This window comes from Diadema setosum, chromosome 12 (assembly GCF_964275005.1).
Source record: "Diadema setosum chromosome 12, eeDiaSeto1, whole genome shotgun sequence".
NCBI lineage: Eukaryota > Metazoa > Echinodermata > Echinoidea > Diadematoida > Diadematidae > Diadema > Diadema setosum.
In genome coordinates this window covers 25619729-25637295 of record NC_092696.1, presented here as the reverse complement: position 1 = coordinate 25637295, position 17567 = coordinate 25619729, and the positions used below count along the sequence as shown (strand labels likewise).

The 17567-nt window shown below is 38.3% G+C and overlaps 1 protein-coding gene across 1 annotated transcript; it reads right to left on the bottom strand.

Moving 5' to 3' along the window:
* Window positions 1–690: 690 nt before the first annotated feature.
* On the bottom strand, window positions 691–17426 carry LOC140235945 (very long chain fatty acid elongase 4-like). Its single transcript, XM_072315938.1, has 7 exons — window positions 17324–17426; window positions 11560–11681; window positions 7564–7751; window positions 6564–6644; window positions 3210–3381; window positions 2045–2172; window positions 691–1005 (listed from the first exon to the last, which is right to left on the bottom strand). Exons 2-7 carry the CDS (start codon window positions 11624–11626, stop codon window positions 691–693), a joined length of 951 nt encoding a protein of 316 aa, XP_072172039.1. The 5' UTR covers window positions 11627–11681; window positions 17324–17426.
* Between the last annotated feature and the right edge of the window lie 141 nt (window positions 17427–17567).

Genomic DNA, 17567 nt, shown 5'->3' with positions numbered 1-17567 from the left:
TATCTAATGCAATTCATGTCGGGAAATGTCACATTCCATGCCATTGTAATTAACACAAACACTACATAAAAGTACTAGATTTGTACTACCGGATTCTTGGCAGTACATGACCATACAACCCCCAGTAGAGATGTTCTACATCACAAGGGGCATGCCACAACAAAGGTACAAGAAACTTAAGGTGTGTTCAGGCACTCTCCCAAAGCGTGCCGCACCTGATGATAACTGCACCAGAGGAGCACTTGAACATTCCCAGAGGGTACCATACTGTACCATACCAAGTTAAACATGGACCACTTCATGATGTGCTCCAAAAGCATACCATACCGCACCATGCCATGCCAGAGCGCACTCGGATGCAAAGTGCTCCAAACAGCTGTTGCCATAAGAACTTGCGTAACACGCACAACATCATAATACAAAGATTTAATTCTCTTTGTTTGGGATACCTGTATGCAGTACTGGTGTGCGAGCTGACTGTGTTGGTTGCAACAAAACATGTAAACACTCTGAGGAGTCCAAAAACAGCACATGGGGTACTCTGTCTCCACAGAGCACTTGGATGCTCCAAATCTGGCATGGCAAGGTACGGTACGGCACGGTGTGGTTTGGTTTGGTTCGGTTCACTTTTGAGCACTTGAACACGGCTTTGGAAAGCAGCCCGACTTGGTTGACCGGTACTCTCTACGCCTACTTGACCTTTTTCTGTGCTATACTCTCCTTCCCCACCGTGGCCGAAGCTGCCTTCTGCACGCCATTCTGCGCACCGTTCAATGCCCCGTTTGGCGCACCATCTCCCATCTTTTGATGGCCGAAATCACGCGTGACCTTAAGCTGAACCTTGGGCGGGCGTTCGCCCTTGACGTAGGCATGGAGGTAGAAGTTGGAGAAGAGGAGGAACATGGAGGTGGCGTAGGCGATGAGGCCGTACTGCATCCAGAGGGGGAAGTTGCAGCGGACGTAGAGGGAGTTGAAGGCATGGACCATGCCAAGGCAGAACTGAACCTGGGTGATGAGAAGAGTTTAGTGGACTTATGTTATAACAAAATCCTCAGGACCAGCACTTCTCTTCCGTTATATCGAAATTTCATAATAGGGAGCTTTAGATTTTGATGAGCGGACGTTTGAGACGAGTGCGCTGGACGTTCTCCTCTCCCCTGCGTCGCGTTGAAAAGTAGCTTTAGATAAGCTGAGACGCAACGTAGAAAAAATAAAATCGCGACCCCATATGATCAGTGCATGAAGTAGTTCTCTACGTTGCAAAATGTGCGGACGTAAAAATAGCCCAGTACGCGTAGTGAAAAACTCAGGCGACGCAAACTAAAAATAGATCGACTTGACGCACGCTTCTCCGCACGCTCAGAACATGTTTTTTCCCCCTGAACGTCCGCACGTCTAAAATCTAAAGCTCCCTAATAACCGAACAAATAAACGGTAAGGAACAAAGCAAGGGTAATGTTGCAGCCTGAATTATTTCGTTATAACCAGAATTTTGTTATAACCGTGATCGTTATGATGGGAATGCACTGTATCAGTCTATTTCAAGAGATGGAAGATACAATTTTTTATCTCTCTCTCTCTCAGGAATATCTCCAAAGTAATTACAAAAGCCAGAATAACGTAATCTTTTCCATTATTACAACTGGCACCACAATATGCCGCAGAGACAAACGGAACAAAGGAAAGACAAAAACAAAGCTTTGAGGCAATACATATCTAACATAAAATGTTGATCTGACTATGTCTACAAGTTGACACAATATTGAGCAGATTTGACATTTTCGACATCAAACACCCAGCTCACAACATCATTTAGAATTTTCTTGTTGTTCTTGGTGGTGGTGGAAGTAGTGTTGCTGCTGGTGGTAGTCTTCTTCATAGTCTTCCTTTTCTTCTTCTTCTTCTTGGTGGTGGTAGTGGTGGTGGTGGAGGTTGTATTGGTGTTGGTAGTGGTGTTGGTGGTGGTGGTAGCAGTAGTGTTGTTGTTGGTGGTGGTGGTGGTAATGGTGTTGGTGGTGATGGTGGTGTGTTTGTTTATACTTACAAACTGCAAGATGGTGAGGTACCTCTTCCACCAGAGGTATTTGTGGAACTGGGGCCCCATGGCAGCCAGGCAGTAGTAGCTGTACATCACCACATGGATGAAGGAGTTGAGAACGGCACCGAAGAGAGCTGAACAGAAGAAAAGAGTGACGAAAACAGATGTTTGTCAGTGCTTTTTTTTCTTTCTGTGTGTGTCTGTGTGTGTGTGTGTGTGTGTGTGGGAGGGGGATGTTCAATTTGGAGAAACTTAGCATGGTTCTTCAAATTCTGCCATCTTCAATCCACTCCGAGGAAAATCAGGTGTGTGTGTGTGTGTGTGTTTGTGTATTTTGTTGCTGTTTTTACCTCCACCAAGGGAGGAGGTTATGTTTTCGTTACTGTTTGTTTGTTTGTCCATGTGCAAAATAACTCAAAAAGTAGTTAACAGAATTGAATGAAACTTACAGGAAAGGTTGAAAATGGCACAAGTAACAGACGATTAAATTTTGGTAGATTTTGGTGATCCGATAATTTCTTGGGAATTTATGAAGGATTTTTGATATTTTGGCAGGTAGGGTCAATGAACTTGGGAGTTCAAATGGGAGTTCAAGATGCGCATTTTTGTGGTTTTCATACGCGCACTAAAGTGCGTGCTCTAGTTTCTGTTAGGGCAAGGCGCGCCGCGCAGCTAAGGGTTTATGACATAACAAAGGCGTCTATATTGGGAAATCGGGCAATTTTTCAGCATGTATACCTATATGGGTGGAAATCACTGATCTCTATGGAAGAGCCCAAAGAGCTTTTCCCCAGTGGTGGACAGGAGAAAATCTCATTGGGAAGAGCAAGATCATCAGTGGACAGTAGCTGCTTGGCGGAGGTCTGCGCTCTTAGAGTGCTTTTCTAATTTTTTAGTTGATCAAACATTGCTGAATGCCTATTGTGTCTATACACATTCAAGATGAATGTTTTGTCATGTGAAATTATCGAAATCAAATAACGATTTTGAAAAAATACAAAAAGTTTGTTCCTGTGTGTGTTTGTGTGTGCTTGTATGGTGGGCATTTCTGTTCACTTTGGAGAAATCTTTAATATAGACAAAATAGACCCAGTCAAAAATGAATTGTCACTACCAGAATTTAAACCATACGGAACATTTGCTAATAACTGGACTAACTGCATTCACTCACACTGTCCACCTGCTACCCACTTGATCCCGATCCACCAGAGGATGAACATGGAGGCGTGGTGGTAGACGTGGAGGAAAGTGATCTGGTTGTTTCGCTTCCGCAGGATGAAGAATGTGGTGTCCAGCATCTCAAAGAACTTGGAGAAGTAGAACCACCACAGTGCCTTGGCAATCTGTGTCGAGGAAACGGAACAAAAGTGAATCAGAGATATTGCTCAAGACATATGCGGCATGTCTGAATAGTTATATGGATATTGCGGCCAATATTGGCCAAACTGTGAAATGCTCCGTTATAACACCATCAGCTAAGTGACAACCTATTGTGTAGTCCCACAAACTACGTCTTAATACTGCCAAGACGAAAATCTTTTGGCTGCGTAATTAGCACAATGCATCTAAGATCAGTCTTAAATTACCAATTCTGGTCAGCAATAAAGTCCTTGTGATCATTTCTCTTGATTTAGACAAGACTTTTTAAGACATCAATGACAGGCATGATTTAGTCATGATTTTTTAAGACATGACCAGGCAATGTGTTTCAGCCAAGATATACCCCAGTTAAAGGGATTTGTGGTTATGTGTAATTATTGAAAATAACATAACTGTAAATTTTGTTACATTGAATTTTGTTGAACTTCAGAGGTATTCATAAAGATGTTACAGAATATTTGATGAGCACTGTACATAGTCATGCATTTCAGTGCGATATATAAACTGCCAATATTAGGGGGTGTTTACATTCCTTCCTACAGAATCTTGGAGACCTTGTCAGTCTGAAGTAGTGTTGATTCGAGCATGTGAAAAAGTTGGTTTGCTTTCAACAATACCAATTACGGGTAGAATGAATCATCCAAATGGTACATTTGGATAAAAATGTCATTGTTGTCAAAGATTCACCTGACTTTACTATATTAAAAATATAAAATATTAATTCATCTTCTGTTTGGTATTCATTTGCAGTCCCCACACTGTCCACAGTATATCGCTCTTATACAAAGAGCTCTGAAAGAGAGCCATAAGAATTTGAGAAATCTCTACTGCTTAAGCTTGGTCAGTGGAATTTCATGCATTATTTTGATTTCTACGCCTGACTTCAGCACCACAACTTTTAGGTGTATACTGAAATAATACGCTTTGTAGAGATATTCATAGTCCACGAAGAAGGAGATGTCAATCCTTGAATGGATTCCAATTATTTGCAGGCTGACGTAAATGTTCCAAAATATCTTGTCAGAAGGGCGAGTGGTAAATATAACTTTTGAATAAAATCGAGGACAAATTCCTGAACAGTGCTGCTTAATCCTGCACCCTACACAAATATCATACGTTATGAATGTGTATGACTGAATATCTTATTTTTCCACAGGCAGACATTTGGAAAGAAGAAGAGGAAACATCCCTTCTTTTCCCCCTCCTTCACATGTTTATTTACAAAAGGCTCTAAATTTAATCCTTCAAGAATTTGGAAAGGCTCCAGGACATGCCTTACCACATGATTATAAGTTCTATTGGTACATCCATAAAGAAACTAAAGAGAAGGATCTATTTCTAAGTAAACATGTCCATCTATAATGTTTGGTTTCAATAGCAAACTTCTCTCAAGCAGAAGACTGGCTTTCTTTGATACACCAGGGTCAGAGAAGAGAAGACATTCATTATACAATGCAACTTTCCTCAATAGAAAGGAAGGACATTCTTCCAGCTCATTTTTGGCTCACACCCATATTTGTGGTTACAAGCATGGTAAGTTCCAGAGGGACAAATAAACCTGTAGCTGTAGTGAGTGGAATACAATACAATGCAGGGAAAATATGACTGCAGTAAAATATCAGAAATGTTCCTTGTTTTGTTATGTTGTTGTTTGTTGTCGCTGTTTTTTTTTTCTTTCTTTATTTGGTTGGTTGGGTTGTTTGTTTTTCTTTCTTTTTTTTTTTTCTTTTTTTTTTGGGGGGGGGGGTTAAGATTTGAGCTATTGTAAAAGTCTACAATACTGATTGAGATTTACAAGTGCATAAAAAGAGCTTATCAAGTTGTAAGCTAGGAATACAATGTTGATTTTAAGCTTTTCACAGCCATAATTTTCCTGCTACTTAGAGAGGTGGACTGACGCAATTTGACAAACAAAAACAAAAAAACAACAAATGTAATTTGGTACTTTATCATTCCAATTCCAATTCATCTAAACCAGTCAGCCTATGAAACTCTTGAAATATGCCTGTACAATGCACAGTGCACATACACGAACTGGTTGCAGACCATTTTAAAAGAGGAGTTTGCTCTGGGGGCTGTAGGCAAGATGAGACCAAATGAAACACTACAGCAAAAATTAGTAAGGTCCTACCTACCAAAGGAAGCAAAAATGTTTCATTTTTGTCTACCTATTGTTGATGAATATATTGGAGTACAAGGAATAAGATATCAAGTGCAACAGTTTCAGGCATCAAATTACAATATCTAAAACTCATCAAATTTGGATTCATGGTATATGATTTTGACAGCATCCAATATCATTTCACAGAGATGTTCAAGTACACTTGTGAAAATGAGTCACTGTAGGTACTTAAATTTTAATGAGGGGATAGAATTTCATATCATTGTGCATTTTTAAACTATATGCATTCATGTGGATATGAGTTTTTTGTGGGTTTCTTGAAGTGGAATACACTTGTGGAGGTGACTTGAATTTGATCTATTCTTGAATGCATCAAGTCCTTGGGGTAATATTTTGGCAGAATATCATCATCTTTTCAACATGAAATTGGCAACTCTGAATCTTACCGCATATCCTATACTGGAGAAAGATTCGACAGACTGAACTATTTGAATTTATTTACCCTGCATAAAACCACCTTTCATTTCTTTCTAACAAAAATCTGCCAATAACGATAATCAATTATACAGAAATGAGGGTCTATCATATTTAAATGTGTATCTGTATGCGTGCATGTATGTGTGTATGTATGTGTGTTTGTGCATCCTAAAAAGCATCAGCATGTGGGTAGGGAGGGTTTGTTGTTGTTTTGTTTTGAGATAATGATTTTGTAAAGTTTTTTTTTTGTTTGTTTGTTTTTTTTTGTTCACATGCTTTGATTTTACATCATTACATTTACATCCGGGAGCTGTTTTATGAGGAGTTAGAATTGATTATAAATAAAGTTGATTTCTATCATTAGAAGTCTATAGCAGCCTGTGTGTTAAGGAAATTTAAAATAGATTAAATCTTTTGATAAGACAGGGCCCTGATCATGATAAGTTAGTATCAAAATTATCAGTTATAATAGTAATGAGAGGACTTCGTTATAATGGGAGTCACCCCTGCACAACAATAATTTTGGGGGCAATGGGGGACGCTCACCCGCAGTTCATATTCATTGTTGCTGAAGACGACTTCCTGACAACTTAAGCTGTAGCCCGCCTTGTAACCACAGTATATACCCTGTAGGTAAGGAATGGATAGAAAAAAAACAAAACTCAAAGTCAAAGAGGTTGGGTTGGCGTTAGGGTTGGGGGGGGGGGGTCTTTGTGGACTAACTCAAAGTGATGAATGAATACAGGACACCTTCCCTTCAATGCTAATGTATTTTTTTTTTTTATTTGTATGTTTTATTAAATCATATCACAAACATGATCAAATGATTTACAAATAATATGTATTGATTAGAAAAAATATGAATAAAACACACAAAAAAAGGAAAAAGTTGACAAGACGTTGAAAATAACCTCCAATATAGAGTAAGTACGTAATACACGTGTACCAAGCCACCGACACAATGAATAGACTACATACATAAACTTAAACAAATATATTATCACAAAAAGGGGTTCTTCAAACTGACACTGTACTGGCAGCCCTATACTAGAAACGGAAGGAAAACAAAACCTCAATCCATCAAGGGTCTATGAAAACAGGGCACACTCCAAGTGCTGAAACGCATATACCATGTAGTAATATTACACGTTCAAACCAACCCTACTTCTCGAAATCTGAACGCATCAAAGCCAAATTTGGAAATTACCACATAACATGTGAAATGGAAATATCAATATCGACAGCAGCAGCAAGAGTAACAGTAATGAAGAATAGGACAGCAGCAAAAAAAATAAATAAATAAATAAATAAAAAGAATAATAATAATTTTATATACACAGATTCACTCAAAGATACTAATGGCAAAATTTGTAATGATAACAATAAAATATAAAATATATGAAGGATAATGATATTATAATTTCATTTATTAATATAAATTTTCAATGGAGAAATGATAAAAAGTAATGACGGTATAAGGATGACTATTAACTATAAAAAAAAAGTCAATGAGTGTCATGGATACAAATGATAGTCCCACCCATACCTCTTTGACGATGTGTGCTGAGAGTAGGACACAGCACAGGTTGTAGAGGACCATGGTATTCTTCATCTCAAATGGCTTCTGGTTCTCCATCAGTTTGGGCCCCACCTTGACCATGACCAGGTAGAGGGCGACAATGACCAGCGTGGGTAATGGACTCTGCATCAGGGGCCAGTCCTGCACCCTGGGGTCTGAGAAGAGATAGAGGGCAGGGTGGATGGAGGTTTAAAGGTGTTCCTTGAGCACACCTGTTTCACTCATGGGTTGGAGGTGCATATCACATGGGTCTTACAGTGATTTACCCATCAAGTGCTGGGGTAATTATTCTGCAGAAATTATCAAACTGGTGTTCTCCAAAGTTTGTTCGACCATATCCTATCACAATATATTTGAGAAAGATGAACTTGGTTCAACTCATCAAAAAAAAAAAAAGTACAGATTGTTATTGAGGGAGGAACAGGAATTCTCATGGATCTTTAAAAATGTGTTGCTAATTCAAGAATAAGATATTCAATTAAGCATAAATTTTCACTGTAGACCTTTGAAAATATTACAATTGATACAAACAAAATGAAAACTGAAAAACAAAGAGCTCAAATAAAAGAAGGCTGTGTTTATTTGTTTGTTTTTGTTTTTTGCTTTTCTTCTAGATATAAAACACAAACAAGACCCCCCTCCACATTCCATGTGATATGCGCCATTGCAAAAATATCACCCCTGATGTTTCACAACATTTTTCTTTCGAGTCTCCTGCATCTTTTGAGACCAAATCTGCGATGCCCAAGCGTGCAGTTTCTAAGTATACACACAAACATTATATATGAGTGCATGTCCTACTAAAATTGCTTTAGAATAATGTGAAGTCATTATAATACAATTTCTATGCAAATTGTGCTTTCGGCTACGGTAGGTCTCATAAAAGTATGGTCATCTTTGGTTTTATTGATTAATATCAACTGATATAAAGATAATCATCTTTATGCTCGAACAGTGTTGTTGACAAATTTCATCAAAAACAATTTTTATTAAGGTCAAAAAAAAAAACAATACATAAGAAATGAAAAAAAAAAGTAAAAAAAAAAAGTAAAACAGGTTACACCTTGAAACAAGAGACCCGCGGGTCTAGCGCTCACCTGAGTATCGCAAGTTCACCTTTCACGCAGTCACTAATCTAAATTATTCACAGCTCTACTAAAATTTGACCAGGCATTCTCAAGTAGAAGATGAAAATGTACAATAAGGGCCCAAATTTTTTAAGATTCCTTAATTTGGGGGGATTGGGGGCCCCCTGGGGCCCACTGGGTGGGGCATGGTGCCCACTTTGATAAATTGAGATCCTGACCCCCTAGGGATGCTACCTGCCAAGTTTGACGAAAATCCATCATGAGGTTTTCAGGAAGAAGATGAAAATGTACAATTCAGGCCCCCATTTGGACCTTCCCAACCCCCCCCCCTCCCCTGCCCCCAAGAGGGGCACCCCTGGATCTGCTATGAACAAACTTGAAACTACAGTCATTAATGTACTCACTCATAGTATTATCTTAGCTCTATAACTTCTGATTATAGAGTTAAGATTTTTAAAGATTCCTTCATTTTGGGGGGTTTGGGCCCCCCTGGGGGTCCCCTGGGTGGGGCATGGTGCCCATTTGAACAAAATGAGATCCTAACCCCCTAGGGATGCTACCTGCCAAGTTTGGTGAAAATGGGTCATGGGGTTCTCAAGAACAAGATGAAAATGTACAATTTAGGCCCTATTGGGACCCCTCCCCACCCCCCTCCCCTGGGTCGCATGGGGGGCACCCCTGATTCTGCCATGAACAAACTTGAAACTACAGTCATCAATGTACTAACTCATAGTATTAACTTAGCTCTATCACTTCTGGTTCTCGAGAAGAAGATTTTTACAGATTCCTTAATTTTGGGGGGTTTGGGCCCCCCTGGGGGCCCCCTGGGTGGGGCATGGTGCCCATTTTTACAAATTGAGTTCCTAACCCCCTAGGGATGCTACCTGCCAAGTTTGATGAAAATTGGTCTTGGGGTTTTCAAGAAGAAGTTGAACATGTAAAAAGTTTACGCATGACGGACGACGGACAACGCACGACGCACGACGCACGACGGACGCCGGACGAAGGGCGATCGCAATAGCTCGCTTGAGCCTTTGGCTCAGGTGAGCTAAAAAGGCATAACAGTGCCCAGCTACTCTTCTTGTGCTTTTCAACCTACAAACCGCTTAAAAGTGTAATGACCAGACCAGACCTTCACAAGTCGGTTTTACAGCGAAGTGTACAACCAACTGTTAAAGGTCCCGTTTACCTTGGGAGCAGTGATTTAAAAAATGTTCAAAATATCACTTTTGATGCATATAACGTGTGTAGGTCAGATGTATCACAAAACATCCTACCATATGAATTTTTGCAATAAAGCCTAAAATATAAGGAGATATTGACTATTTTTCTCATTAAAACATAACTGTAGACGGTTACGTCTGAAAACTTATTGTTCACATTTTGTATCAGTACTTAACATCGATTATACTGGTTCAAATTTTTACATTGGTTCTTTCTATCCCTAACTCACATTTTAGAACTATTTTGAAGCACTAATGCTGGGTTTTTGTTTCATCTGCAAATGGTAAATTATGCCTTTAAGTGGAAAAAAGATAATTGGGAAAAGGGAGTACCACGTGAAGCCTGATGGGGTAGGAGAGTTACATGTACCACATTAACCACACTGGACATTGTGCACAGCAAGGGAGTTGTGATACTGGTATGCACTCGCTGGCATAATTACCGGTACTGAATAAAAACATCAATTACACCAAGGCCTGCTATCCTATGGTGGTGTCACAGCAGTGGAATAATGCCAGTTCAAATGTGCGTACCGCCTCTCATTAGAAGTCATTATGAGCGTTTGGATGGGGATAGGGTATAATATGTATTGAACTACAATGCATAGATCTAGAAAACAAAAACTGTTTCTGGCTTGTGTCATTTTCATTCAGATAGAAGCTTGTGTGTTAATTTAGACTGATGGATATTCAAAGCTAGCAAACCTAGTGTGCGGTACAGTGTAGGCAACATTATATGCATAGTCCACAATGTTCTACTGCACTATCAATGATCATGTGCACACTGCCAGTCTGTGGTACTACAGGACTGTATATCAACCTGATTATGTTATTCTCAGAAATAACAAGTGTAGAGTACCAGTAGATTGAATACAATACACTGTGAATGCATGTAACTATAAATGTTGTGTATTTACTAGAATTGTTCACAATTCATAACACAATATTACACAATTCAGTAATGTGTGTTTGGAAAATTACATGACTATTGATCTCTCTTATGATCCTATGATCTCCTATATTCAATTCTACATTATATACCAAAATAATATAAAGACAAAAGGCCTCAAACAAACAAAAACTATTCAGCATGGAGTAATGATGCTACCACTACCAGATAACACACAGCTAGCCAATCAGTCTTTTCTATATATCTCATTTTACATTGGTTTACTTTTTAGGAGAATTCAAAAGTACTGTATCTAATGAACACACTTAGTTGTACCTGTGTTCAAAAAAGATGCCATGGATCAATGAACACTTGACCAAGAAACAGAAAGAGAGAGAGAGAGAGAGAGAGAGAAAGAAAAAAAAAAAGGCAACGAGATTTAAAGATAAGAAGAAAGATTTCAAAACACATTTCAAAATGCATAATGCTATTATCTCTCAATCACATGCCTCTTTAACCCGATTTACTTTTCAGGCAGATCAGAGATAGGGTTAAAGAGCGACGACATAAATTTTAGAGTCAAAACTCTGCTGGTATACCATATATTCATGACAGCCAGAATAAACATACTACAACTGTTTTAATAAGATACCAGACAGTAAAAAGTTTATGTTTTATTCTAGAGAACTCTCTTAATTTCAGGGCAGTTGGATAAGCTGAAAAGAAAACATTAATGGTTTAATATAGACCATAATCAACTTACCACTAAACGTCAGAGTGTGGAGGTAAAAGTTGTAGGTATCGTTGAGTTTTTCCACTACACCCTCCATCTTGGGACTTGTGAGGATGTCTTCGACCTCTGATGGACAGGATTCGGGTTCTTTCCTGTGTGAAAGAGCAGAAAGAAATCCACGTTGTCACATTCAAGCTCTACAAATGTTCAAAAGTGCAGTGGCAGATCCAGGGGGTGCACTGGGCACACGCCCCCCTCCCCTTAAATTTTTCTGAAAATAAGAAATAAAAAGTAAAAAAATGAAAGGGGGCACCTGCACCCCCCCCCCCCTTTAATAATTTTTTATTGTAGTGGCACCAGAAAATTGCACTGGAGCCTTGTTAGCTGACAAAACCTGGAAATGGCATGAGAAATAAAATTTAAAAAATCGCATGGAGCCTTTTTTTTTCTTTCTTTCTTTTTTTTGTTTGTTTGTCAGCTGATTAAACCCAGAAGTGGCACCAAATATATTTTTGCAATGAAACATGTTGATATTCAAGGACACCAGACAAAACCAACATGGAGTTATTTTTTTTTTTAAAGTAAAACATGTTCTTCAATAAGTTTAGCTTTCAGACATGTCTCAAGGAAAACTATTTACAGAAAATACCTTTTAAAGACTTAATGCTAAACGCTAGCATAGTAAATAAGCAGACATCCAACATGGAGTTTTGTATCCTAACCATACACTGTAGGGTGTTAATTTATAACCCTTTCCAAGCCGGTGAGTCCAATGTGCACTAATTTCACACACATATCGTAATCCCAGGTATCTGAGTTGGGGGGGGGGGGGACCTTCTCTGGCAAGTGACATTATGGGATGTAATTCTCATCATGCAGGACAAATTATTGTGCAGATTTTAGCACACACACACAAAAATAAATAAAACGGGACTAACTTAGCATTACATGTATTGTGATAGTTTATAATTTCTAGGGTGCCCATGATGCAAAAGACTGAACAGTATTTGCATCATGCTGCAAAAATTAATTTTCGAAAGCTGTTACTAGTTTTCAAGTGTGTGTGAATGCAGCTCATTCTACACACGTTAATGCAGTTAACTTCCCACACACAAAATCTCAAGTCCCACATAACCAAGAGATGTGCATGAACAGCCTGATAAATAAAACAAACATTACTTCTGACTCAGCAAACAGTAGACACCAATTTCAACTGATTACTAATCATGCAACAGTTGTAAAAGCATCACATCATATCAAAGTATCCAGTTAATTTACACAACCTTTAATCAATTTGTAAGATACAATCTAATTGCTTATCACACATTGTAAAATACCGCATACAGTGTACATTGTATACTCGATGATCTGCACTTGAGGCTGAGTCTAGTCTAGAATAAAAATGAGGCTCTGTCACAGAAATTATTTTCATACCCCAAAACAGTCTTCCCACAAAAGGAAAGCAGAAAAGAAGTATTGGTCTGAGAGTACCTTACTGGCAATAAGACTGAAGATTTTTTTTTTTTTCATGATTTCTTGTCACTTGCAGCAATTCTCTCAAATTGTCACTTCTTAAGCTGCAAAAGGTCATGTCCTCAATGATGGCTCTCTGTTTAGAGCAGTTCTATGTTGTTTTAGTTTCAGTTCAAAAGTAACGGTACTGCACCACTGCATGGGGATAAAAATAATGAACACATAATAAAGCATTCTTAAAAATTCATTTTATTTTTCACAAATATGTAAAGAAATTACTATCAAAACACTGACTTGCTGATAACAAATAACAATGTTGATAATAACAATTATGAAAATTACTACAAAATAATTTAATCAAATATGAAATATGACAAGTTTATTATAACTTGAATCATGTTTTTTTTTTCCAGAGGTTTAATATTTAAGACCAATGGTTCTTCAGAAACCGGCTTAGTTTAACTCATTAGTATCGGTATCAACGAGGTATATTGTGCCATGGTAGTGTATGGCAGGCACTATTTGTCTGGTTGATACCGTCTGCTGACTACACCATATGTCCTCCCAAAAAATAACGGTAACTTTAAAAATAGTGAATCAATCCAAACACAATTTCAAGGTGTGAAACTATAACTCATTGTCCACATCTTACAGAAAACCCCATTCAATTTGCTTCAGTGGTCAGAGAAAAATGAGGATTTTTGTAGAGCATGTCAGGAATCCCTTCCCTCCAAGTTCTGTCTATTGTGTTTACACATTAATATGCAGTTCCAAGAGCATCCAGGTGCTAAACTTGGAAGAATCAGACTCATGACATGCTTTACAACAATCCACATTTCTCTGTGACCGTTTAACCAAATTGAATGGGGTTTTCTGCAAAATAGAGCTAGGATGTTATATTTTAAGACACTGAATTAGCATTTAGATGGTTGAAGCATATTGGGTGTTATCAATGCAAAAATCCGATTGTAATTTTTTGGGGACATACTGTATTGCTAATCACCTGGGGGAATCCACAAGGGGCCAGCATCATCCATATATTTTGTTAGAATTCTGCTGACAAATCTGTTGTGTTGGCATCACTTCTTAATGCATTCATAGATTCAGTCATCTACTAACATTTTCAAATCTATTTCTTACCCAGCATTTAGCCTACCAGCTGAGGAGCAGCATGAGTGCTCAATTCAGATTGTCTTTCAACTTAATGACAGGTTGATGTCAAGATCTTGAATTATTGGATGTACATAATATTCTTCTTCAAAAGCTGCATGTACATGTACCTGCATATTTGTTTCCTAGGTTCAACTTGTCAGTGCTTCATACGCCCACTATTTCTGCCTTTATAACAGCATTTTTTTACACTGTGTAAAGAGTCTATGGCACATCTGTGTAAGAGCTATATACCCAGCATTAAAGGCCCTGTTTACCTTGGGAGCAGTGATTAAAAAAAAAAAAAAAAAAAATGTTCAAGATATCACTTTTGATGCATTCACTATGTATGTGTAGGTCATCCTACCATATGAAATTTTTGCAGTAAAGCCTAAAATATAAGGAGATATCACTATTTTTCTCATTATGCCATACAATGTAACTGTAGACGGTTAATCTGGAAACAGTTTTATTCTATTGTTCACGTTTCGATTATAAATACTGGTTCAAATTTTTACATTGGTTGTTTCTGTCCCTAACTCACATTTTAGAACTATTTTGAAGCACTAATTCTGGGTTTTTGTTTCATTTGGAAATGGTAAATTATGCCTTTAAGCAGGGCCAAGCGCACTGTTTCTATAGATACAATATTTGCTCAAGATGACCTTGTTCTGTCAGTGAAAAGCACCATTCATAAAAGCGATCTATTGAGCCATTTTAAGGCACGCCTATATGGTAGGACTATTTACCACTGAAGCCTGGATGTCGCACACAGAATGCCTGACCTTTACCCCATATGCATTATCAATATCTTTTCACCATCACGACTACAAAAATATGCAGCTACTGTAGTGTAATCTGTAAAAGATTGCAATGCTGGTTTAAGGACCTTTTTTTTTGGGGGGGGGGGGGGTTGTGAAAGGAAAACAGAGGGATCAAGTCTGGCAGCATTCTCCTTGCTTTGTCATTCACTCTTGCATGCAAGGTCCAGATTATCTATGGATTATCTGGGGTACACAAAGCCCTATAGTTAGCCTTCAGTACCCCTTTTTTCACTCTCATGTTAATAGCTCAATTTCATTTTAAGTGGCATTTAATAGACTGTCTCATTGTGAAGAACTACTCCCAACCTGGTAAATGGCTTTCATCATCTCTTTTTACTGTAAAACGAGGAATGTTCGCATACATTTTAATTTCGTGAGAACCAAGATTCGCGAAATTTAAATGCACATGGAAGTTCTTGTCTACACTATACGCATTGAATGTTAGAGACAACTCGCGAAAATTTCATGCCGCAAAAAAGGCCGTCGGCTCCAATTCACAAAAATTTCATGCCATGAAAATATCATGTTTTTCAGTATTTGCTTGTTTATTTGTAAATGTGCTGCCCTTCAGCTGAACACTGACACACTGTTGATAGCTCTTTGCAAAGTAACACAATATGTGGGGATGAGTGTTCATTACAAATAGTATTATTACGCAGACAGTCTGACTTTTGTCATTCTCCATGCTTAGTGGAATAGGTCGACTTGAATGTCACAGCTCTAAAATATGTCACACACACACACACACACACACACACACACAAATATAGCATTTAGTGACCAACCGGCGCAATAAGCAATCAAATTCACAAAGTCTATGTGCAAAAAAAAAAAAAAAAAAAAATGAAAACAACAGGGAAACAAGTCACATAATATATGGTACACTTCCCAGGCTCATAGACTGGATAATCAAGTCATCAATTCATATTGACCTTCGATTTGGCACTTTTGTGATAAAGTCAGATAAATCATGTTTTTATTTTTTTCTTTGGAAAGTTTTCTTAAATAACTTAGGCATTTGTCGATGAGAACGAATAAATGCACTGCCAAATCCAGCATAAATCACTGCAGTGTTACATAATATCAGCTACACAAGCAAAATGAAAAACAACACACAAAAGATTGAGGGCCAAAAATTCACTACACAAATCAATCCAGAAATTGGGTTTACGTCCTGAGGAATTATTAAATGACAATGAAGACTTTTGGGGGACTTGGGGGTCATGGGGCTTCACCTATAATCATTTTACCAGCAAACATGTCATATTCACCTTTCAGTTCAGGCTGGACAAATTGTTCGGGACATAAGATTTACCAGGGTAGGCCCTACATTCATTGATTGAAGTCTGGTGTTGCAAAAACCATCTAGGCCTATCTAAACTAAAAGAACTCTACTCTTAGTCTTGGTGAATACTGATGAAATTTCAAGCAGAAGTGATATCCCCTCTCATCCCTTCATACTCTATAAACACTGTGATCTGGATGTTCTATTAACTAGACCTACCATTTCAACATTGGCCCATCAAATCAGGACACTTCAGTCTGAATTACTCTCTTTTTGAAACACCTGGCTATTTTGTTTTGTTTTGTTTTGTTTTGTTTTGTTTTGTTTTGTTTTGTTTTTCATGGGTTACTGCATGTGGCACTTGAATTTTCCACTGAAAGTTTCAGATTTAAAAACACTCAATGACTTTGTCACAATTTAAATAGATTCTAAATCTAACTAAGAGGGTGTCAAGGCCAAAAGTGCAAAACAAAGGGGTTTAAGGCCAAGGTTGTTGAGGGTATCCTACTCTGAAGACAAACCTTTTTAGTCTGAGTGAGACTGCAAGCGAGATGGATGATTAATACAAACATTGCAATTGGTCTTCTCGAAGCTTTGAGGCAGGTAAATTCAACAATACATTATCAATTGCTCACAATAAGCTGAATTCTTCCTGTTTAATCGCACATAGTTCATCACGGCACCATATTCTATAAATGAGCAATCCCTAGAATTCATAGAAACATAATGAGCTTACGTGAGTGACTGTGAGTTTATTTGAGATGGGCAACCAGTTGTGATGGGGATGATGGTCGGTTGGCCTTGGGCTTTCGCTCCACCAATCTCGCCGGCCGGTAAGGTCGGCAGACAAGCGCAAGCCCAGCAGACAATTAAAATGCACAAGAAATCATTCAATCATGTATCACACTCATTCACAGCATGCCCCACCTTCCCGTCTACATCTACTTAGGCGTAGCATCCCATCGTATTCGCACAATACTAGCTGCTGCACTGATCATAACACACATCGTTCATCGTCTGTCTGTGTACAACCTGAGCATGAACAATAAATACCTGTACTCACGATTCTCAGTTCAGCTCAGCCTGGAGGCTATGAGATGGACACTGATTTAGAATAAAATATAATTTAGTGTAAATTACTGCAGTGTTTTTTCACTCAATTTGCGGTCTTACTGCTGTTCCACCTCAACTTAGCATCAAGCGGTCCCATGTGCTGACATGAATTACCATATTTGGGTATCCATTGGACTAATTCATTGTAGTAGAGGTAAAATTGCGAAAAGAAAAAATACTTAACTCATTCAAGT